This window comes from Rhinopithecus roxellana, chromosome 2 (genome assembly GCF_007565055.1).
Source record: "Rhinopithecus roxellana isolate Shanxi Qingling chromosome 2, ASM756505v1, whole genome shotgun sequence".
Taxonomy (NCBI): Eukaryota; Metazoa; Chordata; class Mammalia; order Primates; family Cercopithecidae; genus Rhinopithecus; species Rhinopithecus roxellana.
In genome coordinates, this window is record NC_044550.1 from 6,980,637 (window position 1) to 7,008,608 (window position 27,972).

The 27,972-nt window shown below is 36.4% G+C and overlaps 1 protein-coding gene across 3 annotated transcripts in view; it reads left to right on the forward strand.

The window, feature by feature from the left end:
- The window catches only part of BMPR1B (bone morphogenetic protein receptor type 1B), a 416,951-nt gene that overhangs the window by 305,028 nt on the left and 83,951 nt on the right, over nt 1-27,972 (forward strand). Inside the window, exon 1 of one of the 3 annotated variants that reach the window (XM_010385582.2) lies at nt 7,201-7,290. The exons of the other annotated variants lie outside the window; for them this stretch is intronic. Within the exon in view, the coding sequence (XP_010383884.1) occupies nt 7,218-7,290 (73 nt within the window). The 5' untranslated portion in view covers nt 7,201-7,217. Of the gene's footprint in view, nt 1-7,200; nt 7,291-27,972 lie in introns of those variants that run through there. 3 annotated transcript variants of the gene reach the window in all.

The window sequence follows — 27,972 nt, forward strand, 5'->3', positions numbered from 1 at the left end:
GTCAGCCCTTATCACATGTAATCTAGGCCTGAAAGCAGATCAACAGTGACAGTCATATCCCGTAAGTAAGAACACAAATCATCCTCTACATGCTTTAGACAAGTTGTGGGATATTTTTTCTCTCTTTTTACCCCTTCCCACTCATGGAGGACCTTGGCAGAGCAATGAAAGCAGAGAGAAGACGTGCTCAGAATAATGTGTCACTCGTTCAAGGGAGAAAGGGATTGTTTATTTGTAATAATGTGATGGTCTTTCACTCTGCAGCTGAAGGGAGCTTTGGGTTGTTAATGACTAGTGATGTGGAATGCTGCAAATTAGAATGGGGTGGGGAGGCAGGAGGCAGCCTGAAAGAGGGCTGAAGTTGTGGTCTTTGTAAACTCCAACGTCAGGAAAAAAGTTTTTGTACTGTGGGCTCTATTGTTAATTTTTTTTTTCTCATAGTGGAGTAGCTTTTCATGATAGTATGTAAGTGTTTAGTTAAAAGCCAGAATAATAAAACGAATTACCAGTGCAGTTCTGAGGTCACTTTTGTTTTTGGTACAACATGTATGAAAGTTTGAAAAACATTTTAGTGCAAAGCTCTTGGTAGGACCTACAAGGCTATGACTTCCAATAGGAAGAAGGAAATAACTGTTGTTATAATGTGCCTGTGTGTTTGGACAGAAGTTTAATTGAAAAGTAAATTTTATTCCAAACAGTATTAGCAGGGATGTTCACATGATAAAGAAAATAACACTCACCTTATTGTTCTCATTAAGAATAATAAATATATTATTATGTTTTCTTAGATACAAAGGAAAATATTTTTCATCTTATTTCCAAAACTTTATTAGTTTTCTTTGAAATAATCAGCTGCAAGAAGTAGTAGCTGTCAGTTTGCACAATGGAAAGTAACCTGTGCTTACCTCCAGAAATGAAGACACTGCTTCCCATGTGTGTAGGATAAAATCAAAACTTCTAATTATTGGCTACAAGGCTCTTCCTAACCTCCCCAGCCTACTTTTCCAGCCTAATTCCCCTGCTCTCTAGGCATATCGAGCTTCTCCTGTTCTCTGCAAGCACTACTCTTTTTCTTACTCGTAAACGTACTGTACTGCCTGTTTTCTTTGCTTAGGTTTTCTTTGCCTTCCCTTCACCCAGTGAATTCCTACTTACCTTTGAAGACCCAGTTCAAATGCCTCCCCCACGCAAGTCCACCCCTCACCCTCAGGCAGAATTAATCTTTGTTTGTTCACTGTTTTTTCCATGTTTCCTCAGCATAGCAGACAGTTATTGTACTGCATTATCATTATTGGATTGTATGTTTGTCTTCACCCACTAGAGGGTAAGCTTTGTCCTGAAGGCAGGTGCTGTCTCTTTTTAATGTTCTCACGTCCGTTCAGTAGACACAGTCCCCCCAAATATAGCAAATAGTGAATGTTTTTGAGATAAAAACTGTATATACACATAAAATCAGGAGATTTGGGGAGTTTCTATGTGAAAATGAATCACAAATTGAAATTGGTAGCAAGATAGTCTCCATTTAAAATTCTTCAGTATACTTCTACTTAAAATGCATAGATATTTAATGAATTAAGTAAAAATGAATTGGATTAAAATAAATATTTAGTTTTTCAGGTATAATTTGACTTTTTTTTGAGGTGAGGTCTTGCTGTATTGCCCAGGCTAGTCTCGAACCCCTGGGCTCAAGCAGCCCTCTTGCCTCACCCTCCCTAATAGCTGGGACTAGAACCAAGGACAAACCACTGTGTCCAGCTTTAATTGAATTTTTAAAATCTTGACTTGAGATATTTTGTATCCTTGATTTAATGATCACACTGTTTGTGACAGGAACAACTTGGCAAATGTTACATTGTACCCTGTTATATTAGAGAACATTATTTTTATTAGCAAAGCTTTTCATGTGGGAGGCAGGAGAGAGATTAGTGAGAGTTGTCAGGAAATTACTAACATTTTCTGCTGTCTTCCTATGTTCTGGGTACTGTGTTCAGTAGTCTGTATTCCTTCATTTATGTAGTCAGTACACAATTTAACAGTTAGGTAATTAGCAGAGGGTTTAAATAATCTGCCCCAGATTATACACATAGCACAAATAGGCCCTTTCTGCTGAATAGCAAAGACTCTGTAAATCTGGAATGTGTGAATGTCATTAGTAAGAATTCTGCAAATGACAAACAGTGATGTCCTACTCATATTAGTAGTACTCTCCATAGTGCTCCTTTTTCCTTCCTTTGCCCTTCTGTCAGGTGTACATTTTCAAATGGTGACCTTTCTTTTAATCTTCTCTCAGAGCTTTCTTTGAAGATTCATTTGGTATATAAATTGACTTGCAAAATTAAGTTCACTATCTCAGTAGAAGAAGAACGCCTCAGACAGAAACCGTTGTTATTCTCCTGTCTGGTATTTCTTCCTGTAGGTAAAGATGTAATTGAAGTTGAATCTATTGGAGCAGTTAAGCGAATTTGTGATGCAAGCTGCACACGCAGGTATATAACTGTTTGGCACATTGGTTCTTTCTCTGCGGTCAACTCTGGTTAGGAGATTGGGAGTGAATGTTTAACTGCTATGAAACCCGTTTTTTAAAATAAACTTTTTATTTTATAATTGATTTAGAAAATTTCCAAAGGTAATATAGAGTCCTCATATACCCTTCACCCAGTTTCCCCTGCGTTAGTATTTGACCTTACTTTGGAGCTCTGTATGTGTCACAGCTAGGAAAGGAACAGTGGTATATTACCAGCAACTAAGCTCCAAACTTTATTCAGATTTGTTTCCTCTCTCCCTTTTCATAATGCCATTTTTGTCTGTTCAAGGATCCCATCTGGAAAGCCACTTTGCACTTAATCAACATGTCATCTTACTCTCTATTGGTTTATAACTGTTTTTTTTTACACTTTCCTTGATAGTTTTAAGAAGTGATGATCAGATATTTTATTTAATGTTTCTGAAATGGAGTCGACCTGATGTATTTCTCATAGACTGGGGTGGTTGGTGTTGAGGAGGTAGACCATAGAGGTGAAGTGCCATTCTCATCATATCAGGGGTACCAGTTGTCAGCATGGCTTGTCTTCAGTCATGTTAACCTCGATCACCTGCCCAAGGGAGTGTTTGCCAGCTATTCCAGTGTAAAGTTATATTCCTTTTCATACTGTACTTCTTGGAAGCAAGTCACTAAGCACAGCTTAGAATCAAGAGTGGGGTTGATTAAGCTCTACTTCATGGAGCGAGACTATCTAAATATATAAATTTTTTGAATTATTCTGAAAGGGAGATTTTCCCCATTCTACCATTGATTTACTTGGTTATCCAGTTACTAAATCTTTATTTTAAAGATAATTTCAACTTTTGTTTTAGATTCAGAGGGGAAATGTGCGGGTTGTTACATGGGCATATTGTGTGTTGCCGAGGTTTGGGATCCAATTGATCCAGTCACCCCGGTAGTGAGCATAGTACCCAGTAGTTTTTCAACCCTTGGCAGCCTGCCTGTCTCCTTCCCCACTCCAGTAGGCCCCAGTGTCTGTTGTTGCCATCTTTAAGTCCATGTGTACCTAATGTTAAGTTCCCACTTTTAAGTGAGAGTATGCAGTAATAGGGATACATCTGTTCCTGTGTTAATCTGCTTAGGATAAATCCCTCCAGCTGCATCAGTGTTGCTAGGATTTCATTCTTTTCTATGACACTGTAATATTCCATGGTGCATATGTGCCATATTTTCTTTATCCAGTCTACTGATGATGGGTACTTCGGTTGATTTCATATCTTTGCTACTGTCAGTAGTGCTGTGATGAACATATAAGTACCCATGTCTTTTTGGTAGAACAATTTATTTTCTTTTGGATATATACCCGGTAATGGCTTTACTGAGTAGAATGGTAGTTGGTAGTACTGTTTTAACTTGTTTGAGAAATCTCCAAACTGCTTTCCACGGTGGCTGAACTAATTTATATTCCCACAAACAATGTATAAGCATCCTCTTTTCTCCGCAGCCTTGCCAGCATTTGTGGATTTTTGACTTTTTAGTAATAGCCTTTCTGACTTTTTAGTAATAGTCTTTCTGGTGTAAGATGGTATTTCACTATGGTTTTGATTTGCATTTCTCTGATAGTGATGTTGAACATTCTTTTCATGTGTTTCTTGGCCTTTTGTATGTCTTCTTTTGAGAAGCATCTGTTCATGTTGTTTGCCCACTTTTTAATGTGGTTATTTGTGTTTTGCTTGTGGAATTGTGAAACCAGTTCTTGACCTGGTACAGATAGAGGCTTAATTAGATTGGATGTTGGAAATTAAAATATAAACTGTAGATAAAAATATGTACATTAGGGTGAATGGGTTAAATCATAGGCAAATCTGGGTTGTTTTGCTAAATTAGACTTTTGATCTACATAATAAGAGTTTCATGAGATTTTTGTGAACCAAGTAGTCAGGGGCCTAACATGCCATTTATAGAAGATCCCCTTCATTGTTGGCACCTAGCATATGTTAATAATTAAGTTTAAAATGGAGGAAATTAATAGGTATACATTTTGATTTTTTAAAATATTACTAAATGAAAGAAATAGGTATTAGCAAAAAGTTTGACTAAGTGGAAACCTCTCCTCATACATTTAATCTTGTTTTCACTCTCCCTCACCTAGTTGGAAGGTGAGGTTCAGAGATTCATCCTACATGCTGAAGTCCAAAAGTCTTTTTGGAGATGGGGTCTTGCTCTGTCACTGAGGCAGATCGCAGTGGTGTGATCATAGCTCACTGCAGGCTGGAACTCCTGGCCTAAAAAAATTCCTCCTATCTTAGCTTCCCCAATAATTGGGAATACAGATATGAACCACCATAGCCAGCTAATTAAAAAAAAAATTATTTTAGAGACAGGGTCTTGCTATGTTGCTCAGGCTGGATTGAACTCCTGGCCTTAGGTAATCGTCTTGCCTCAGCCTCTCAAGTAGCTGGGATTACAGGTACGAGTCAATGTGCCCAGCATAAATTTTTTTTTTTTGAAATCCATATATTCCAAACTCTGTAACCTGTATTCAAAGTCCTGCACAATTTGGTTCCACTCTGTCTAGCTTTCTTTCCAACCACTTACTAATAGGAGCTGTCTATTCCAGTAAGATTGTCCTCATGCTATTGTACAAATTGAAAATTCATTTCTACCTGTAAACCTTGCTCATATAATTTCTTTCCTCTCGACTTCTGTATTGCTGTGTAAGTTCAATTCATCTTTCAGCATCCGGCTCTCCCTGCAGTCTGGGCCCAGTCTATTCCATCCTCTGCTTGGAATTTCCATGTTTATTCTGTTGGGGCCACTTCATCTTAAAATGTCTTACATTTTTACTTAATTATTTCTTATATACTTATTTTGTGGTATTATAACCTTCTTGAGGAACTAAGTCAGCTTGCACATAGTTCAAAATCAGAAATGGTTGCTGATGTGAATTCTTTTGAACTGAATTAGGATTCTGGGGAGAGAGCAGAGATTCTGTCTTTAACTTTCAGCCATTTATAGAACCCCATATTGGGGAAATGTGAGCAGTGGGAGCTGTCCCACATTTCAGCTATTCACTTCTTGCCCCAAAGCTCAAGGCTGGATTCCAAATTGGCAGTGGAACCATGTTGTGAATGTGGCTCTGAGCCCAACATAGAAGGTTTGAAAAGCAGATTCTATTGCTTGATTTTTGTCTGATTTTCCCACATATCCCTCTGCTCCTGATCATCCTTACTCATTTTACTATATACCAATCTCTTTTCCTAACTAAAAGGGATATGGATAAGTTTTACTCAAAGACAGTTCTTTTTAATCACCACCAACTTCCATGTTTCTGATAAGTAAGTTGCATGGCTTCTGTGAAATGCAGAATGTGTAGTTTATTAAGCCCAGAGTAGTTTAAGGTTTCCTACATGGTTAAAATTCCGTATTTTGGTAAAATTTCATGAAAGTACTTATGAAAGGATAAATTGAGAGTGTCGATTGGTTGTAGTATGTGTAAAATCATCAAAACAAAACGTTGTTGGGCTTTCCTAAACTAGAGAGTAGATTTGAATGGTACCTAGTGGAATAGTGCTGAGAGGTGCAGGATGGGGTCAGGAATAGGGGCAAATGAGGGATGTCTTTTGAAAGTGAGAAGAAAGCAGAGATTCTTTTTCCAAGAAAAGATTTTTTTTTAAATATCAAGTAAACATATAATGATGATATCTTAGATATAACCATTGTAATACATTTGCTACTCTACTCATAAATCCTTTTTCAGATAAACTGATGGGATTTAATAATAACGTCTGTTTGTATTTGTCTATGGTAACATTGTAGTTTCTACATATACTGACAATTCATTTATCTTTCTTGATGTTCTTTTATTATTGACAGTTCTCAGAGTAAAACAAAAACAAATTTGAAAAAATTTCTTTATCATTCAATATCATGGCAAATGAAACTTCACAAAAATGTTCATAATTTACATTGAGAAACAGTTACAGTTAAAATCTAAAAAGTGGGAAAACTTGCAATGGTTTTATTTACATAATAAAGTCGGTTAGGTTAACAGCACTTAAAACTATAGTCATAACTGAAATATCTTAACTTTCAACATTTATTAGTGATTACTTTTACATGTGACCCTTTTCATATCTGTACACTTGATTCAAGGGTATTCGCTTCATTATTTATCTGTTGACGTAGTGTGAGTAAACTGCTGTAACATAATACTTTGATCTGTTGCACTATTTCTGGCATTTCATTAAGTGAAAATACTATTTCTTGTTTTCTTTTTACATTTCTCAGTTAAAATTCTTAGCAGAGAAAATAGATGTTGGTAAAAGAAAAACTATTTTATGACAGCAACGTTTTAAATGAGGTTTGCTATGGATTCCCTTCATAGCTGCCCGAGAGATTTGGGGGACATGGGTGTTGCCAGTGCAGAGTGAAGCCCCGGCGTGTGCTAGCGCTTGTGTGGGCAGCTGCGTCAGGCTCCTTTCTTAAGAAAACAATCCAGCTCAGGGTCCTCACCACCCTTTGTTGTCCTCCCCACGAGGTGATCAGTTGAAGTCTCTGTGGTGACAGAACCAGTTTGTAACAGGCTTGTCTTTCACGGTCCTGTCTCAGGGTTGCTGGCAGGCTTGCGAGAAGATCTGACAAGAGTGGCAGCAGAAGAGTCTCAGTGAAAGACGGAAAGGCAAGAAACAGGAGGCTTAAACAGGCAGGGCACATTGACTGCTCTGCTGCTGCAATGGGTTGGCTGGAAGAACTAAACTGGCAGTTTCACATTGTCTTGCTCATTCTTCTCTCTATGCACACAAGGGGTAAGAAGATCAGTGCCCTCCACTACAGTGCTGACAAGGCTGAGTTAAGAGTCTGATTTTGTGGCTTTTATCACAAAAGGGAAAGTTCAGGCCAGAAGTTCAGTGTCTATAAAGTTCCATCCCCCATCCTCCAACTGCTTTGTAATTTTACTACTTTCTCTATTATGGCAAGGCTTTCTAAGTAGTCTGTTAGAATAATTTTAAAGAGACTTAACATTTCTATTTTCTCTAACAATTGAGAATTAAATGCAATTCAACTTGGAACTTTAGGAAATTCATTCTCAATATACTGTGACAGTTTATGTGTGAAGAATTTAAGAAAATAGCAATTCTAACAAACTTTTTTCTGATCATTTTAGTTTGAATACTATTAGATTTTTAAAGGTTAGTTTTCTTTGAAGTTCATCATTTTTATATGGTTGCATTGAGTAAATCTAACTTTGCGATGGCAATAATTATAGTTCATGAGTATGTCAAATGTTTGTTCACCTTTAAGAACAGGGGGCTTGCTTTGTGATAATTTTGTTCAGAGGAATTATTATTTTATCAAGTTGACTAAAATATAGAAAATGTTAAAACTTATTTAAAAATTTTGAATTAAAGTAATTTTAAGAGTAGAGCTATTTTCAAATGAGAAGAAAGCTAATGAACTGAATATGATATAACAGGCTGTGGTAGTGACTGCAAAGAAGGAGTTATAAAGTTGGAAATAAGGAAATAATGGCTTTATAAAATTAAGCCAAATGATAAAGGAAATATGTATGAGATTGAAATGTATTTATACTTCAACTTTATGTACTTGTGGATGCATATTATAGAACTAACTTGGCTGTACTATTTATCAGAAGAGTGTGTACTTTTGATTGGGATTTACAGGATTCAGATTTTCATCATCTCAAAGTATCCTGTGACAATATTAAGATACTATGTTCTGTGGCTTGGCCCTACGGAAAGTGTTTTTAATTTCAGTATATGTAAATATATTTTTACTTATACCGTATACATAAGTTTAATTTTTGTGTATTGATATGAAGGAATGATAGGTATTTCGTCAACCTAGTTTGCTAGTTTATTCTCTAAAAATTGTTGTAATCTGGTACCCTGTAGGGAGAATAGAAAGACTTCAGGGAAGCTGTGTCTTAAGAGTGTTCCAGGAAGCTCAAAGCATGATATATGTGAGGTAAAAATCTAATTTCTCTATTCTAGCTACTACTGCTTCTTCATTGCCTGGGGGTCATTTTTTATTCTCTTTTAGCATTTTCTTTGAAATACATGAATACTTGGCTTTAGTATTGAGTTATGCCAATAAAAAGCAAAGAGGCCATATGCTACAGGCAGAATCTTTGGATCATAAAATGCTAACCTTAGAATGTACCTTAACATAATGTGGTATAAAATAATGTCTTAATATCTTATTTATTCCAGTGAGGAAGTTGACATCCAGAGACATTACTTGTCTTCTTCTAGGTCATATAGGTGAAGGGAACCTTTTTAAAAAAGCTCCCTTTGCAGGGCACTGTGTGTGTGTGTGTGTGTGTGTGTGTGTGTGTGTGTGATGTGCCTCTACTTAATTTATCTTATAACATAGTATCATAGTGGCTAAGAGTACAAATTCTGGACCCAGAATGCCTGGTTTTGAATCTTAGCTCTGCCACTCAATAGTTGCATGAAATCAATTAAATTATCTTACTGTTGTCTCAGTTTCCACAACTGTAAAATAGGGATAATAATTACATTTACTATCGATTTGATTATTAAATGAGTAAATATATATAAGCACTTAGAATAGTGTCTGGCACATAATATTACCTGAAAGTTTGCTGTTGTTAGTATCATTATTAATAATTAATTTATGAAAAAATAGGGAACCAAGCTAGAAATGTACAATGAGATAGGACTGTGAACATCCAACAGGTCATCTTAGTGTGATGAACATGGTGAATCCCAGTTGATTTTCCCAGCTTTGTCACCAATTGACTTTTTTTGTTGAGGAATTACTCTCTGTAACTTTCTATAAAATACACTTGATGTTGTTTATTTATTTATTTTTTGCCCTGATAAATACAGAATGTGCTATAAACAGGGAAGGACTATGAGATTAACCAAAATTAAGACACTTAGATTATTAAGTTAAATATTCATTGACAACATCTAACACACTTTACAATTATTAATTTCGCATCTACTTCAGTGAGAATGATGATCACAGAAAAGGAAAATACGGAGCACTGATAAATGATATGTTCATGACTTTTAAGTGAATGACAAAGCCAAGATTAATATTCTGAGATCTTACATCCATATTTAAAATGTCTTTCAAAATGACAACTTGAGACATTTGGAGAATGTGAGCATCAGGTGCATAAAAGTATTTTGTTAATTAAATATGTGGAAACCTGAAAGATTTATATGAAGGAATAGGTATAATATTGCAGTTCCACCTGAAGTGGTACAAAGCTCTGCAAAGTCACAATAAGTGGAAAGAAGAACTCTTCCTACTTGGGATAGAAGCAAGGGTGACCTATGTGTATGGTAACTCGTCAACCTAAATCTTACCACTGCCTAGCTATTACCTTAAATGTTTTACTCGGAAGAGATACAGGCTTTGAAAAAGGAGGCATGAGTACATCTTGATAGAGGTCTTGAACTTCAAGTTTTTAAATACTGGAATATTGTGATTGCTTCAGAAACATATTTTTACATCTAGGGAAATGGGGAATTGCCTTCCTAAAAGTGAAAATGTGACCTGTAATGATCAGAATCTGTAGTGTTCATTTCTACTTGAAATGGATTATGTTTAGGTTGAGCTACTTGTACTGCCCTGCCCCTTTATTCTCCAAACATAGTAGAGACTCACAGGCAGTCATAATGAATATAGTGCAATGTGTAAACAGTACTAAAACATTGAATATAGTGCAATGTATAAACAGTATTAAAGCATCATTTTGTTCACTACCATTCTTCTTAAGTTCTGTTAAGGGAATTTAGTAAAGTTATAAAGATGATAGACTGACAGAGCTGAAAACTAAAGGACTCTGGGTTTGTTGTTCTAACACAATGGTGGCAACAATGTGCCTGTCCTGGTGAGGATAGGCCTAATGTTCCCACATTTAAGATGGTGAAATTTTCATTTGGTTCCCTGTTAAATGTACATGTGAAAGTGTCTACAATTTTTCCCCCATAAAATAATGCTAATAAGCCATTAAAGCAATCAGATTAAATAAAAGTTGGCAGCCACATTTATTTTAGGAGCAATTCTACATCAATAAAGATACAGGAAAACAAGGTGAGATAGGAAGTAGAAATCCACTCTTTTGTGAATACAGGAAAATTTTCAAACCCAGTGATCAAAACCAGATCCAAGTCTCCATGGTCCCTACAGTTTTATATAACCTGGATTTTATATACCACCTCTCTGTTGCCAGGCCATATTCCTTGGGTTTCCTATTGTCATATTTATGTCAGGCCTAGATGAGACTAATTTAAAATTCAAAAAGTATGTTATAATTTTTTTTTAGTATAATCAGGGTGAATAGAGAATCCAATAAGAGGAGGATAACAAACATCAAACATGGCTGTGAATATGTAGTTTCACAATTAGAATGATAATATTGCTATGCGGCATCAGTTTTTGGTAATATTTTGAGTGAAAAATGATCCTTATTACCATATGGCAAAATATACTGAAAATCTGAACTGTTAGACCAACACAGCTGTTAAATGCATAAATGTGGTTATGTGTTTAAAATGTTTTCTACTACAGCTATTATGTGGCATTTCTTAATCTCAGGCTATTAATTGGCAGTAACTGCAAGTTGTGGTGAGCATCACAGATGTAAGAAATTTGATCTCTGGTAATTTACCTGGGAAGAAAATGACTAAACTATAGTTTTCAACTTAAGTTCTGCTCATTAAATTGGATAATACATTCACATAATTGCCGAGGACAGACTGAAATTATTTGGTTTCACCTTTTTTTATAAGTTATTTTCAAAATGCTGGCAACCGTATGCAAGTCTTATATGTGTATGAATATCTGTACATATATAATTCAAACCTGTAAATTACAAATATATGAAGGCTTTTGAAAAAACATTGAAACATCAAAATAACTCAAATTAGTTTCTTTTTCCTCTGTAAGCCAATTGAATCTGAAATAACATTGTATAAATATTTTATTGATTTAGAACATTGTACAAATATTTCATTGATTTAGAATTGCCAGGAATAAATCTATGAATTCTTCCCCCAACTTTTCAAATGCATATCTGTTTTTAGAATTCCTATAGGCGTTTGAACAAATCCTCAAATAAGATAAAATATTGACAACTAATTATAGAACAATTATCTTAATCAGCTAAATTTTCAGTCAAGCTTTCTTATTGCTGCATTTCAGGTCCAGATGAACTCCTTTGGTCTTGATTATTATACTTGTTATCTGTAACGTAGAGACTTTGTCTATCTTAATATATATTTGTTGGTTTGGGAATGTGAATAGTAAAATACATAAGGATGCTCTTGTGACTTTGAACTCAGAAACACCTTATTCTTACTCTAGACCTCTCCATATTTCTTTTAACTTGGAGCATATCTTTCTGGATTAACTGATTACTCTGCTTGATACTGTCTCTATTACATTCTTTTGATGTTTAGTTAACTATATAAAATCATAGTATTGATATTTTGGTTATAAAGAACAGAATCTTAAGTAGAGAAAGAAGTTTAATGGAGACATAAAGAAAAACTAAAGGAAACACAGGCCTCCTGGGACCCAGAAGACCAGGAGGGCCTGAGAGTCTCCTTGTCTATGTCTGTCTCTCTCTAAGGGCCTTGTGCACATTCCACTCTCGCTGTGTGTGTCTGCTCCCTTCTTTTCTTTTTGTTTAAAATTATTTAATGGACGCTCCTTGCATTTAGGATAAAATCCAGATCTTTCTATATCCTGCAAGGTCTGGTATCAGCTGGCTCCTGACTCATTTGCAGCTCATCTCACTACTTACTGAGCATCAGCCATATAGGCCTTTTACTGAAAACAATCAAAACAAAACAAAACAAAAATGATCCAACCTTTTTCTCACTCAGGTACTTCACATATGCTGCTTTCACAGTCTGGAAAGTTCTTTGCCTTTTTACTCTGTTTATCCGTGCATTTGCGTAAGTGCCATTTAGTTAAGTTTTCCTTAATAGTCTAAATTCAATGGAACCCCCTTGATATAATTCGTCATTGTGTTTTATTTTTCCTTTGTGGTACATATCATAATTTATCATTATACATATGTCACTCTCCTACTGGAAGCTAAGCTTCTCAGAAGAACAGACTCTGTCCATTTTATTTATTGCTGTGTCTTGAGTGCATAGCACAGGCTTGGCCTATAGAGGAATCTATGTTCCTGGACATACTTAGAGTTTCTTGCTTGACTCAAAATGGTGGCTGCAGTCCCTAATGTTCCAAGACCTTTTGCTTAGCTCTACAGAGTTAACTGATAGATGTTTCACTTTATTTATTTATTATTATTATTATTTTGAGATGGAATCTCACTCTGTGACCAGGCTGGAGTGCAGTGGCGTGATCTCAGCTCACTGCAACCTCCACTTCCCTAGTGCAAGTGATTCTCCTGCCTCAGCCTCCCGAGTAGCTGGGACTATAGGCGTGCACCACCATGCCCAGCTAACTTTTTTGTGTTTTTAGTAGAGACGGGGTTTCACCATTTTTGCCAGGATGGTCTCAATCTCTTGACCTTGTGATCAACCCACCTTGGCCTCCCAGAGTGCTGCACTTTTCTTTTTAATTTCTTTGGAGGGAGAATTTGATTGACTACGGACCCTGAGAATAATCAAAGGTAACCCACTAGCCATGTTAAAAGTTTTTGATTGCCAGTGTAATCTAAACCTTCTTCTAGAAAAACTGCACGTGTCACAGTGCCTTTTATTGTCTAGTTTTTCTAGAAGAGGGTTTGGATTATGTTGACAGTCAAAAACCTTTAACATGGCTACTGTTGTCAGTATGATATAGCAATATAAATACTTCCAGGACTCTTTTGTTTGTAGTGAATTGATATTGGCTAGCAAGTGAGTTATTTATCAACTAAAGGTCTTGAAAATTATTTTTAAAAACACTTTAATATTTCTCACTTGAACTTCAGAATTCAGCAAATGTTATGACTGAAAATAATGATAATGTATTTCTGTAGGTCCTACAGAATTATCTTGAGAGTAAATGAAGGCATATCTGACTATCTTTTACTCTGTATAAAAAGATGCTTTAGAAATTCGGAATGTCAGTGTGGTGGCAGAAATAATGTATGAAACAAGTAGTGTGGTGACTTGACAGCCTTTAGTTCTAGGACATTGTTATATATAGGTTTCACTCCTTTATTGAAGTGGTAGTTGCAAACTATATGTCTCACAAAGAACATCTCATAAATTTTGCATTTATGATTTCTGAACAGGACATGAGTTTGAGGCTAGTGTTATACGTCGTTCATCAATCAGATTCTGGGAACTTAATGTCTGAAACTATGTTTCTGATTTCTTCTGGAATCCAGAGGAAAATTAATGTACATTTGAAATTCACTTTTGAAAAACCTCATGAGTACCTGGTGAAAACTGTCCTTGGTTCATAGTTTTTTACTGCCACACAGTATTCGGTGTTGTATAATGTCCCCATAGTCATATTGGTGTCTTCACAATTTTAATGGGAGTTTTACATATACGGAAATGGTGACTTATACTACTTAAAAAAATCAATTGTGGTACTTCCGTGATGTAGAAACTACATTGATGAAGTATCAGCCAGGTGTGAGTCAATTAATATAACCGGGCATCTTAAAATTTTTTCTGGTCATTTCTGTTTACCTCCAATACAAGGCCAAGGCGAATAGCACAGAGCTTCAGAAAATCCAAGCCAAGATTTGTTTTGGGAACTCCACATGAAATTATCTTTCTGTTAATTACATTTATAGAAATATTCATTATCTAAGTCTTTGCTAAGGTGTTTACCTTTATGTTCTCTCTAAAAGAAAATTAAGTTTTTTCAAATCTGAAAAAACTCAAATCAGTATTTCAAATCACCATTTTTTTCAAATCTGAAAAAATTAATAAAAACTTGTTGCTTGCAATTGTGTATAATTTTCATGATTATGCACTTTTTTATGGGGCTGAATCTCAACTGAATATTTGTCTTGGTTAGAGCTGAGATGCTCAAATATGCGTTGTTTTCAAATTGCATTGTAAAACAACTCTTTTTATGTTCCTACTTTATAAAAAACCTTAATGTTGTAAGAATAACATGCTGTATTTATCCATGAAATAATGGCTGATTTGAGTGAGGAAATGCACACCAGCTCACTGGGGGACTAGTTGAGTGGCTTTTCTGAGTTTTAACTTAGCCTCTGAATTCAGCTGAAGTTACTGAGAACTGTGCAGTGACCCGGAAAACAACAACAACAATCACAAAAGAGTTCCATTGTGACATGCTAACAGAAGAAGGGCAGATGCCACTTAAGTTGCCTTTTTACTTCACACACTTTCTTAGACACATTATACATATCCACACACGTATGTTTCATATATATATAATATGTTTTCATAGGATTATTACAGTTTATTGAAATCAGACAGTATCACTAAATATTTCCTGCTTAATTTCCTATGCCCTGAGTGAAAACATGTTCAAACTGGGGGAAGAGTTTGAAGGAGAAAGAGCCTTGTGCTAAATCATGTGATTTTATAGGCCCATGACATTCTTTCAATGGGGGAATTTCTGGGGATCATTTTTGGGCTGATTTTATGCATATATACCAAACGCTTTATTCATAACATAAGCATATTAGTAGCTATTGTGAATATTATTAATCTACTCTACTTAACATATGGTTAAAAAAACATAATTTTCCGTCTTTTTTTGTTAAATAGACTTAATGACAAACATCTTGCAAATTAGATTTTCATATATTTCATCTCTTTCTTATGCTCAATTTAATCTATCAAAGCCACACATTGTAGAAGACATCTGGTATTGAGCTTAAGCAGCTGGGTTTCATTTGTAAGGGTTTTGAGCAAATTTCGGTGCTTGCCAACAATAATATAACAGTTGGCCAATGTGTTTTCCTTGTGGCAGATTTGTGCAGTGTGGCAAAATAGACCTGAGTTCAGGATCAGGTGCTTTTCTGCCTCTTTTTGGCCTGTCTGGTGGGACTTGGGGTTTTATGCAGATGTTCAGTGAGCACTGGCTGAGCGCTTGCTGCAATGGCCATTGAGTAGGAATCATCTGGTGAGCCATGTTTGACCAGCACCCCTCAATTTCAGAAACACGGAGTCTGCAGTTTTCCCAGCATGGTTCTATGTATTTCCTGTATCAGAATCACTCCAGGTCGTTTTAAACATACAGGTCCCAATACCCCATTTCAAAACCACTAAACCAAATATTTGGGAGTTGAGCTGAGAAGGCTTGAATTTAATAAGCTATCCCAAGAGAGTTTGTACACCTTGGATTCAAGATAATAAAGTTTAGTTTATTCTTTCCCTACAGATAGAACCTCTAACCCCACTTTCAGAACAAGAGAAGAAACTATGTGTATTTAAAAGGGATTTTCAGACTTGGTTTCAAAAGTGACTTACCCATATACCCAGTTTAGACTTTTTATAAAATATTTTACCAGCATGATGTGGTGTTTAATAAAACAGTTGTCCTAGCACTACACAAATACTGTCCCCAATGATGAAGAAGGGATAAGGAATCTTAATTTACTATGAACAATCCAAGTAGGAGCTGAAAGATTTCTGAAAGAGTGAAATGAAATAGGAATCCCGAATTTCCCATCTCTTCCTCAGATACACTTAACTAAGTGATTTCTGTCTCCAAATAGTCATGAGATACCTGTGAAGCTCCTGGAAATCTGTTCAGAGTTTGGCTCTGTGATTGCTCCCTCAGAAAGCACTGTGTTGCAATTTGCATGCTCCTGAGCTCTCTGCTCATCCCCAGTTACATTAAACAGGTTATTCCTAATGGAAAGAGTTATGTCTTTGTGGCTATCTAGGCAGTTTTGGGGACTGTTCTGAAAAGAAACTAAGTCATAACTCTTTCCTGCTTCTGCTGGAAAAGATCTATGCCAGAATTCTTACTACCTTAGTTTAATATTATTTTGTGGATTCTGAGTCCAGAATTGAGTTTTCCAGATAAACACTTCTGAGTTCCCGGGCAATATGGAAACATACCCAGGGAATGACTGTGTGGTTGATGTGAGGTTTGCCTCTTTGGAAGTAAATAGATAGTGACTGATTGTTGTTAAAATGTCATTAACTGGAAATGTACTTTTTACCCCATCTTGCTTTGAAAATTAGCACTCAAGATAGCTATTTCAGAGAGCTCCTGTGTTCCCTCAGGAACTTTGGACTTGATTTAGAATACACACACACACAAACACACAGACACACACACACACCCCTCCATTTAATATACATAGGCAATACCCCAGAATATATAAAATTAAAAGAGGGTAAGAAAAGAGGCATTCCAAATGTTGGGGATTGTCCTGTTCCATAACCCATGTCATGCATGGGCTACATCTGCGGCTTTTTTAAGTTTCTGGAGGAAGCTCAGCAATGCAGCTGTCTCTAATGTACTGTGAACCTTGAAAAGGAATTTCCTTTCAAGTAAGAACGGAAGTAGTTTGTGTGTGGGATGATGGAGCTGAAGGTTTCCTTTAACAGAAAATAAAGTGCTGTTATGTAAATAAACATCTATATAACCTAAAACAAAAAGGCACCTACATTTGATAAAAAGACCTAGTTAATTTTTATTATCTACTTTTGTTTTCTCATTTTTGAAAGTGAGGAAAATGAAGCAGAAAGTTGCTAGGTGAATTGTTTAAAGTCTCACTAGTAGTACTAGAGTCCCAGGACAAAACTTGAGATCCTAGAGTTTTTAGTTCTACTTCTTTAGATGTTACTTTAGATTTGGCCTTAGGATTGCTGTTTAGGCTGTATGTTTAGAAAGCCAAAACAAGGTATTTGCCATATGATGTGTTTGGATCTGTGTCCCTCCCAAATCTCATGATGAATTGTAATTCCCAATGTTGGGGGAGGGAACTGGTGAGAGGTGATTGGATCATGGAGGTGGTTTTCCCCCTTGCTGTTCTTGTGACAGTGAGTGAGTTCTCCTGAGATCTGATGGTTTAAAAGTGGGTGGCACTTCCCCATTTACTCACTGTCTCTCCTGCCGTCATGTGAAGATGGGCTTGCTTCCCCTTTGCCCTTCCACCATAATTGTAAATTTCCTCAGGCCTCACCAGCCATGCCTCCTGTATAGCCTGTGGAACTGAGAGTCAATTCAACCTGTTTTCTTCATAAATCACACAGTCTCAGGTAGTTTTTTTTTTTTATAGCAGTGTAAGAATAGACTAATACACTACAGGAGCATTTTATTTGAGAAACAGGTTACAAAACATACGCTATCATCACCACCACCTCCAAGAATAAATGTCAGTGTATGAAAAAAGCTCAGAGCTGATAACTTCTGCTTTGATTTTCCTATTTATTTTAATATATGCATTCTAATATTCTAATATATTATAGTTTGCAAAAAGTACTCTATATTCAACCACCATTTAGACTTTCGTAATTTAGTGATTCTAGGAATGCAGCTTATGCATAGTTTGTTCTGACCTAAAATACCTCAGTATCTGAGGTGAGAAGGGGACAAAGTAGATGAACACATTTGAGGTCCAGGACAAAAAATTTGCACCCCAGATTGAAGAATGGAGCATCTTTTTTTTTCCCTCTTCCTAAAATGTTAATCTAAAGCGATTACATGAAAAATATCGTTAACTAGCTGTGACTGCAGATAAGAAATGTGATCTGCAGCTGTACACCTTGGAAATGAGTGTGAACATCTCTACAGATTTATTCTTAATGCTAAAATTGCATGGTTAATGTTCCTTTCCATTGTAGGATATCGCTTGTACTTGGATCCTCTAAATTTACATATTTGATTTTATGGCTTTGGGCAATTGCTATAGAATGTTTTAGAACAATCAGTGAACCTTCTTTAGCAGGCAAAATTGCTGTAGTATTTATCCTGAGTTTTCAAACTCTCCATTAATTATTTCTTCAGTAACTGTAAATACCAACTTTGGCTTTGCAATCCGAATGAGAATGCTTCGTTTCCTTTTGTGGCTTTGTTTTGCTTCTTATATTTGCTACTTAAGGGCCTTTAAAAATCTGCTAAAGATGTCATATTATCTATTGACATTTTATGAGATACTCTGGCAAAATTACTCCCCCAAGAAGTTCTAGAATGGTTTACTTTTTAGTCTGGATTGTTTTTATTATTTCTGTGCTTTTAATGAATCACCTTATTATCTTCAAAATAACAAAAAAGATCTAGGAGTAAGAAAGAAAGTGGCATTCTTATAGTTACAATAGCTATTAATAAACTAATAGACAATAACTAACATATTCCATTTGTGATTTTACCATTTAGAAATCCAAGCATACAAATATCCACATTCATTTTAGGTTTTAGTATGTGCATGTTTCCATTTATAGATGTTAAACACAGAGCAAGTTAAGGATAGTTGCTCTTTCAAATATAAAAATACTTACGGTTTTACAGTTGTTTTAGCTATAGTGATTAAAATAATATGATTATAGCCTAGCGTAGATCATAGGTGCAGGAGCTTTTATTATTCCATTTGTATAAATGTGGAAACAGTTCAGAGAAGATATATAACTTGCTCAAGGTCACAGTTAATACATGGTACATTTTAGATAGAAATCAACACTCTGGCTGTTGTATCCTTTCTTCTAGCAGCTATGCCAGATAACATTTTTTAGAGGAGAATATTTATATGACTTGATATTCAAAAAGATGCAAAGCCACAGAACATAAAACATTTTAGAATTTGTTAATAGTAAAATCGATAGTAGTAAATAAAACAAACTACAGACAAGCAAAAGGACACCCCATACTCTAGAAAAACAAGTTGTATGACATGTAACTGGAAAGTTTCTATTACTAATTGCATATAAAAAATCTTCAAGAAGGAGAAAAATGAAAATAATAAAAGTGGCAGAAGATATGAACAGGGCATTCACAGAGGAGTAATATGGAAATATAGGAAAAGAAGCTAAATAAATAGAGAATTCCAAGTTAAAATAATATGACATATCACATTATAGTCAGCAGATTGGCAAAATAATTAGCAGTTTAGATTACCAAGTTTGGCAAGGATGTGGAGAAACTAACCTCTGTTAGTTGGAGTATAATAGTTCAACCATTTTTGAGAGTGATATATCATTTATAGGTATAGATAAATAATTTTATGGAAATATTCATAAGATTAAGAAATAGTGTCATAGACATGACAGCAAAAGCAATAATAGAAAAAATAATGAAAGTCTTTATCAATTAAACAAAATTATATGCTTTAGAACAGGGGTTCCCAACCCATGGGCCAGAGACTGGGAGTGGTCCCTGACCTGTTGGGAACTGGCCACACAGCAGGAAGTGAGCAGTTGGCAAGTGAGCATTATCGCCTGAGCTGTGCCTCCTGTCAGGTCAGTGAGAACATTAGATTCTCATAGGAGAGCAAACGCTATTGTGAACTGTGCATGCAAGGGTTCATGCACAATTGCAGGCTCCTTATGAGAATCTAATGCCTGATGATCTGAGGTGGAACAGTTTCATCCTGAAACCATCCCCCACCACCCCTCCCACCCCGCCCACCCCTGTGCATAAAAAATTGTCTTCCACAAAACTGGTCTTTGATGCCACAAAGGTTGGGGACTGCTGCTTTAGAGCACATCACCAAGAAAGTGAAAAGACAGTCTACATAACGGTAGAATATATTTGCAAATCATGTATCTTATAATACACATGAATCTAGCCTATGTAAAGAACCATTACAAATTAATAATAAAAAAAAAACCTAGTTTGAAAATGGACAAGGATCTAAACAGACATTTCTCCAAAGAATATATACAAGTGTTTGACAAATGAAAAAATGCTCAGCATCCTGTTATCAGAGAAATTCCATCAAAAACACATGTGAAATACTTCACATGTACTAGGATGCCTGTAATAAAAGATGATAACAAATGATCCTAAAGATGTGGAGAAATTGAAACCCTCATCTGTGGCTCCTGGGAATATAAAATGGTACAACCACTTTGGCAGACAGTCTGGCAGTTTCTCAAAGTGTTAATCATGTAGTTGTCATATGATCCAGCTTTGACTCCTAGATATATGCCAAAGAGAGATGAGAAAATGTGTCCACAAAAAACTTGCACCCAGATGTTCATAGCAGTGTTATAGATAATATAAATGTTAAATATATTAATAACACAAACTGTTGTATATCTATGTAATAGAATGTTATTTGGCAATAAAAAGAATGAAGTACTGATACATGCTACAACATGGATAAATCTTGAAAGCGATGCTAAGTGAAAGAAACCAGATACAAAGACCATAGATTGTATTTTCTATTTACATGAAAATTCCAGAGAGGCTTGGGGGCATAGGTAGTGACTGCCTGTATATGGTTTTGGTTTTGAGGGGGTTGAAGATGTTCTAAAATTATGTCATTTGATGGTTGCATAACTCTTTGCCTATATTAAAAAAGCAATGATTTGTATATCTTAAATGAGTGAATTTTATAGTATGTTAATTATATCCCAATAAAGCTGTAAAAATATTCATAGGAGTGATAATCAAATTTAGGATAGTGCAGAATGAGGGAGGTGAAGGAACTGGTACTCACTTGACTTCATTCTCTAATATTTTATTCCTTAGAAGTAAAATATCTGTTAAGATTTTATAAAATTGAGTTGTAAGAATCTTGTATTCTCTTATCCATTTTTTAATATATTTGTAGCATTTTATATAACAGAAGAGACAGCCAGAAATGAAATTAAATACATTATCCCTCCTCTCTTTCAGCTTGAAACATGGATCTTTTCCTAATAATTGAAGACAATTCAAGAAAATATCCTCTACAACAAAACACGCAACTAGGGCTCCTGCATTGAACATTGTTTGCTTTCTTCTATATCAATTATAATAGTATTTTATCTTTAAAATCAGAATTTTACTGAAACAGTTTTCTTGGTCATTTCATTATTTAATTTATGAGAAAAAGTATATGTGATTTAGAGTTGTCATGAGTCCTGATTCAAATCAGATGACTTTTCTTTTGCTAAAAACTTAGCAGAGTAGCCCACCTGCAATCCTGCTTGCTTCAGGGGAAATGATACCTTCTTGGGACAGCTGCTATTCATACTTCTCACTCTAGCCTTGTGAGTAGCTGTTAATTTGCCTATGAACCTTTATCATGGACTCCCTCCTCACAGAATAAAAGATTCTCTTGGCAGACAAAGTGCAGGCCCTAGGCCAGAAAGCCTCATTCCTGAATCAGAGGTGTCTATTACTTTTCTACTTGTTAATATAACAGAAATGCCTTTCCTGTCATAGGGGAGAGTGGTTGGGAAATTGCCTGTGCTGACAAGCCCTTCTCAGATAGGAGGAGCTCATAGACATAACATAAGCATATTTTCCTAGAATATTGTTTCGTGCTTTTCCCACTCAGGGCCATGGCCATTACTAGGGAGGGAAAGTGACCTCAGGACCTTGAGGTTTGTTTGTTGTATTAATAATGTATGGTGGCAAGGATGAATGTAGTTATACTAGCATTCAAATACAGTTGGAAATGCAGTTATTCTGTAGCATACAGGTTAGGTAAAGTTTCTTCTGTTTCTAGAGCTTATAAACATAGGAGCGATTGGAATAGTTAAAGCAAAATCAAAGTGAGAAAATATGCAGTGCCAGAAGCTTGTGTGAGGGAGTGGAAATTTTTGTACAGAAGCCAGGTTTTGACTAGATAATACTTTTCAAATTGTGGTCCCTGCAGCAGCATTACATGGGAACCTGATGTAAAAGCAAGTTATTGGGTCTTAACTAAAATCCACTGAATCAAAAACCTTAGAGGGTTTTTGAGCCCAGAGATCCGTGTTTTAACAAGCCCCGCAGTGATTTTGTTATGCACTAAACTTTGAGAACCACTGGACTAAATTATGTTGGTTTTTCAATGGCAGCTAAATAACAGGCATTGGAAATGCGTGGAAGTGCATTTGTGAGCACAGTTTTGAAACGATTAAAGCATTTTATTTAGGTAATAGAGTCTTCTGTCTTATTTTTCTAGTAAATGAATTTTAGTTTAGAGAAATATAAAAATGCTACAGTATCTAGCAATCTGATTTAATCCATACATCTCTGAAGGATGTATTGGTTTCTCATTTCTTTTAATTAAATGAAAGAGTTGTTGAATGATTTAATAGAACTTTGGAAGTTTCAAACTCAAGTGATTTTTATTTGCTATAAATTGTAGGTGCTTTGTTTGTATGCCCTTATATTCCCTAAACTTGCACCTTTTTACAGATTTAATAGGACCTAGATCTACTCTTAAGTCCTAAAGGTATTATCCAAATAATTTAGAAAATTGCTAAGGGCCTTCCCCAGGTCACTTTACTGTGTAATTTTTCCCAAGTATGTTTTGCATTTTAAATGTTTTCATTTTTCCTCTTAATCTTGTTATATATCAGTAACACATGATGTGTTGGCATCTTCTGGAATAACACATTTGTTCCAAGTGAAAAGGACTAGGTTCAGAAAACCTAGTCGGCCAAGAAGTTTACCCGACAGAAACCTATGTTGAATCTAAAATTAGTGCGCTCACATTTTCCATCAAAATGAAAATGGAATGAAGCCAAGAAAGCACTATGAGAAGAAGTTTGTTGGTCTCTGCCCTGCATGAACAGCATTAATAAAATATGTCATTTAGTCTTGTAGATAATAGACGTATTGAAAACAATATTTTACCTGTAAGTCTGAGATGAGACATAAACTCTGATTATGTTACTCCTCCCCTTAAGAGTAATTTTATTATATCTTTAAAATAAGCATATAATGACTTGAAGAAACCATTTTTTCCTTTGGTTTATCAAACCTTTATTAAATGCTTAGTGTCTTCCAACGGTGTGAAATGCCCTGTGGATTTAAGGAAAATATTCCCAGATGGAGGTTGCCCAAGCAAATACAAAGAATATTTGGGAACAGATAGGTGTGCATCTGGCTTAAAGGGAGGTCTCAATCAAGTTGAGAACTAAAGGATGATAAGGCATGGCACTGCTGGAGAACATGGCACTGCCAGAGAACTGCACAGGGTTTAGTGTAACTGCAGAGTTAGAGGTGAGGGGTAGTGAGCAGCTAAGTTGATATTTTAAACAGGGGAATGATGATGAAGGTTTGTGTGGACACAGGCTAGGAACCACATATGTTTTCTTGTGGGTGTGTAGATCCATGGCTGGCTCTTGAGAAGAAAAGTAACATAATTGTATTTCCCACCCATTTTCTCTATCAGTTAATGGCAGTTCCATCCTTATAGTTAATTAAGCCAAAACCCTTGGAATTATCCTTAGCTTTTCCTTGTCTCTCACATAATACACATGGCCCATTGGAAAATTAGTCAGTACTGTCTACGTTGGGCACCTGCATGCAGCACTTCCAAATCCTCTTTGGTCTACTTGTGACTGCTGTCAGGGCTGCAGCTACCAGTTCCATGAAGACATTGCCGAGCTTTGTGAAGGTGGAACTGAACACTGTCTCATCTCCTGGCCTCCTGTCATGGACCATCTTTGATGCAGCATATGGGATGCTGGGAGGAGCCATTCTATACTCATGTATAACCTGCAATGAGGGCCAGATAATGGCCCATGAAAGCAGACCTTACCAGTGGGTGGTAGGGGCTGAGAGGTAATACTTCTCCTTTGACTCCATGAGTTGGCTGTACTTGGACTTGTTTCCTTTAGTGAGGTTGAACTAGATAACTTATCCTTGAATTGCCATTGTTTTCTTTGTTATTTCACAACCCCAGTCACAAACTTCAGCTTCCTGGGATGTCATTCCCAAATAAACTCACTCTATGCAAGCAGTTGACTTAGGCTTTACTTTCCTGGGGAATCAAAATTATGAAGTACCTTCAAAATACAGTAAGTCCTCACTTAATGTTGTTGATAGGCTTTTAGAAACTGGCACTTTAAGCAAAATGACATATAATGAAACCAATTTTTTTCATCGATGTTATAATGGAGATATATTGTCTCATGTCACTACAGTGAAGGTATTTTGAAGCTTAGGTTTTTACCAATAGGAAATGACATTATTTTGCTGAAGGAAATGACATTATTTGAGGACTTGCTACACATTGTTTTGCTTAAAGTTGCAGTTTCTAAGAACCTATCAACACCGTTAAGTGAGGACTTACTATGTATCTTGAATCTGACCACTTTTCATCACCTCCACCACTGCCACCCATGTCCAAACCACAGTCAGTGTTTGCTGTCATCATAACAACAATCTCCTGACTGGCTCTCTGCTTTGGTTTTTGCTCCCTATAGTCTATTCTTAGCATAGCAATCAGAGAAGAAGTTTTCAAAAAGGCCCGTGAGGATCTGTTCCCCATTTCGTGTCTGACCTCACCACGTACTACTGTTACTCTTGCTGGAAAAACTGGCACCTGTTACTCTTCAAGAGTGCCAGGTGCACTTCTCCTTCAAGGCTCTTGCTCGATACTCCTTCTGTCTAGAACACATTTCCCCCTTTCTTCACAGCTCACTCTCTTCATCCTTCCCTTCTCAAAACTGACTTTTAGCCATCCTCTTTAAAATCATGACCACTCCCAATACATCTGCCCTACTTAATTTCTCTCCAAAGTGCTTAGTATAATTTAGATATCATCATGTTGTTTTATTTACTGTTTCTTTTTCTCTTGAAATTTCATGCCCTCTGTGAGGGCTTGAAATTGTGTCCGTTTCTTTCTACTGCTATGTCCTTGGGCCTAGAACAGAGCCTGGTACCTGGAAGGTGCTCATTTAGTAATTGTTAAGTAGATGAATGAACGGATGTTTTAGAAACTATAATTTTGGCCAGGTGCGGTGGCTCATGCTTGTAATCCCAACACTTGGGGAGGCCGAGGTGGGCGGATCACCTGAGGTCGGGAGTTTGTGACCAGCCTGACCAACATGGAGAAACCCCGTCTCTACTAAAAATACAGAATTAGCCGGATGTGGTAGCACATGCCTATAATCCTAGCTACTTGGGAGGCTGAGGCAGGAGAATTGCTTGAACCTGGGAAGCGGAGGTTGCCCTGAGCCAAGATCGCGCCATTGCACTCCAGCCTGGGCAACAAGAGAGAAACTGCGAAACTCTGTCACACACACACACACACACACACACACACAAAAATGTAATCTTAGTTGTGCTATAAAGAAGGCTAAAGGAAGGTAGGGATAGAGAGTAGAAATTAGGCTGTGCTGTCAACCAGGTAAGAAATGATGAGGACCTCCTTTTGGCATCTTTTTAACAGCATCAATGGTGAGAGGAGGAAGGATGACAGAAAAATATAGAAGATTAAAATGATTGAGATGTTGATGGATTAGGTATGGTGAATATGAGTGCAGAAGATATAAGAAGACTCAGGTTTTTCACTTTGGCAGCCAGATGGATGGCGGTGATGTTCATCAGAGAGCATGCTGAAGGAAGAGCAGATTTCGGAAAGAAAGGGTTAGGATGGAAAGGCTTCATGAAAAAGAAGAGTAACTTCAGAGTTTGTTGAGTTTGACATATAAACAAGACTTCTTAGTGTCACTTAGATGCCTGGTAGTCAGTTAAGTGTGTTGGCCTAGGGCTCAGGAAAGAATATTATAGGGTAAACTAGTGCCTAATGAGGAAGTTTTGCCTTGAGTTAGGCTGGTGGCCTTACAAAAAAACAAACAAGGAAAACCCACATGTAACTCACTGTGTTCCTGCAGGAGCATAGAAGTTCTTAATCATTGCCACTATTTCTTTTCTAGATTATTTAAAAAATAGAAAAAGAAAACCTTAAGAAGTAAAAAAATATGTTGGTATATTTTGAAAGAAAGATGAAAGCATTTCTCTTAAGACAAAATGCCTGAGTATCTCTAGAGTACAAGGAATTTACCTTTAGTTTGTCCTGGCTAGCATCAAACTCTTTATTTTGCTTTCATAGCCATTTCCTTTTATTGAAAACATGTTGAAGTACTTCTTCTTTTTCGTTTAGTTACCAGAAATGAGTATGTTCTATACTAAAACACTCAGAATCCATATAATGAAACATGTCTAAATGTTTCAAGTAAGATTTTTGGTATGTATGTATCTGTTTCATAATATAAAAATTTTAATTGTAATTTTCACAAACACATTTTTCGTGTATTTTGAAGCTTTGGTTTTTGCCAGTAGCTTTCGTACCTCTGGTAATTTTATTACCTTATTTATTTATTTATTTATTTATTTATTTTTTTTTTTTTTTTTTTTTTTTTTTGAGGCAGAGTCTCGCTCTGTCGCCCGGACTGGAGTGCAGTGGCCGGATCTAAGCTCACTGCAAGCTCCGCCTTCCGGGTTTACACCATTCTCCTGCCTCAGCCTCCCGAGGAGCTGGGACTACAGGCGCCCGCCACCTCGCCCGGCTAGTTTTTGTATTTTTTTTTAGTAGAGACGGGGTTTCACCGTGTTAGCCAGGATGGTCTCGATCTCCTGACCTCGTGATCCGCCCGTCTCGGCCTCCCAAAGTGCTGGGATTACAGGCTTGAGCCACCGCGCCCGGCCTATTACCTTATTTAATAGAGGAGAGTCAAGCCTCTTGAACTGGTCTTCAACTTAGAAATTTATTAAACAATTTGATTTCTCAAGGGGGCAATACTGTTGGAAAAGATTATTATATACAAATTTCTGGGCCAATAGAGGATAGAGATGAGAAATATACTGCCCGAGGAAATTTATAGAAACTAAACTAAAACAAAAATCACTCTTTCTGATCAGTAATCATCTCTTAGTTGGTGAATATACCTTAGCTGTGGATGAAATCTTTGACTTATTTGAATTGAATCCTTGCTGTTTAATCTCATACTGATACTTTCCACTACACTAGGAAGATGTTAATGGTTTACCAGTCTGAGCTCACATTGGATACTCAGTGGGTCACAGAGTTATGAAGGGCTATGTTGCCAGAATTGCAATCAATAAACCATAGATTATGAATATATATGTCTATTTGTGTGTGTGTGTGTGTGTGTGTGTGTGTGTGTGTGTGTATGTATATATGAACTCTATATTGCTGACAATGAAATTACAGTTCTAGCTTTCTGGAATTGAAGAAATCATGAAAACCACAATTCAAGGGCCTGAGATAGTTCAGATTTAGTTAAATAACCATTTGTATTTGTTTTTTAAAATGTCTGGTTATTTAGTGACACTTTGTTAACTGTTAGTTGGGGTTCTCCAGAGAAACAGAGCCAATAAGGTGATAAAACATGTGTGTGTGTGTGTGTAAAGAGATTTATTATAAGGAATTGGCTCACATGATTCTGGAGGTTAACAAGTCCCAAGATCTGCACTTGGCAAGCTCGGTACCCAGGAAATTGGATAGCATGGTTTGAGGCAGAAGGCCAGCAAAGTCAAGACTTAGGCAGAGGGGAGGTTTCAGTTCAAGTGCAAAGAAAGGAAAAAAGAACGTGTCCTAGTTTGAAGGCAGTCAGGTAGGACTGTCTTACTTTGAGAAAGGGTCAGCCTTTTTGTTCAATTCAGGCTTTTAACTAACTGATTGGATG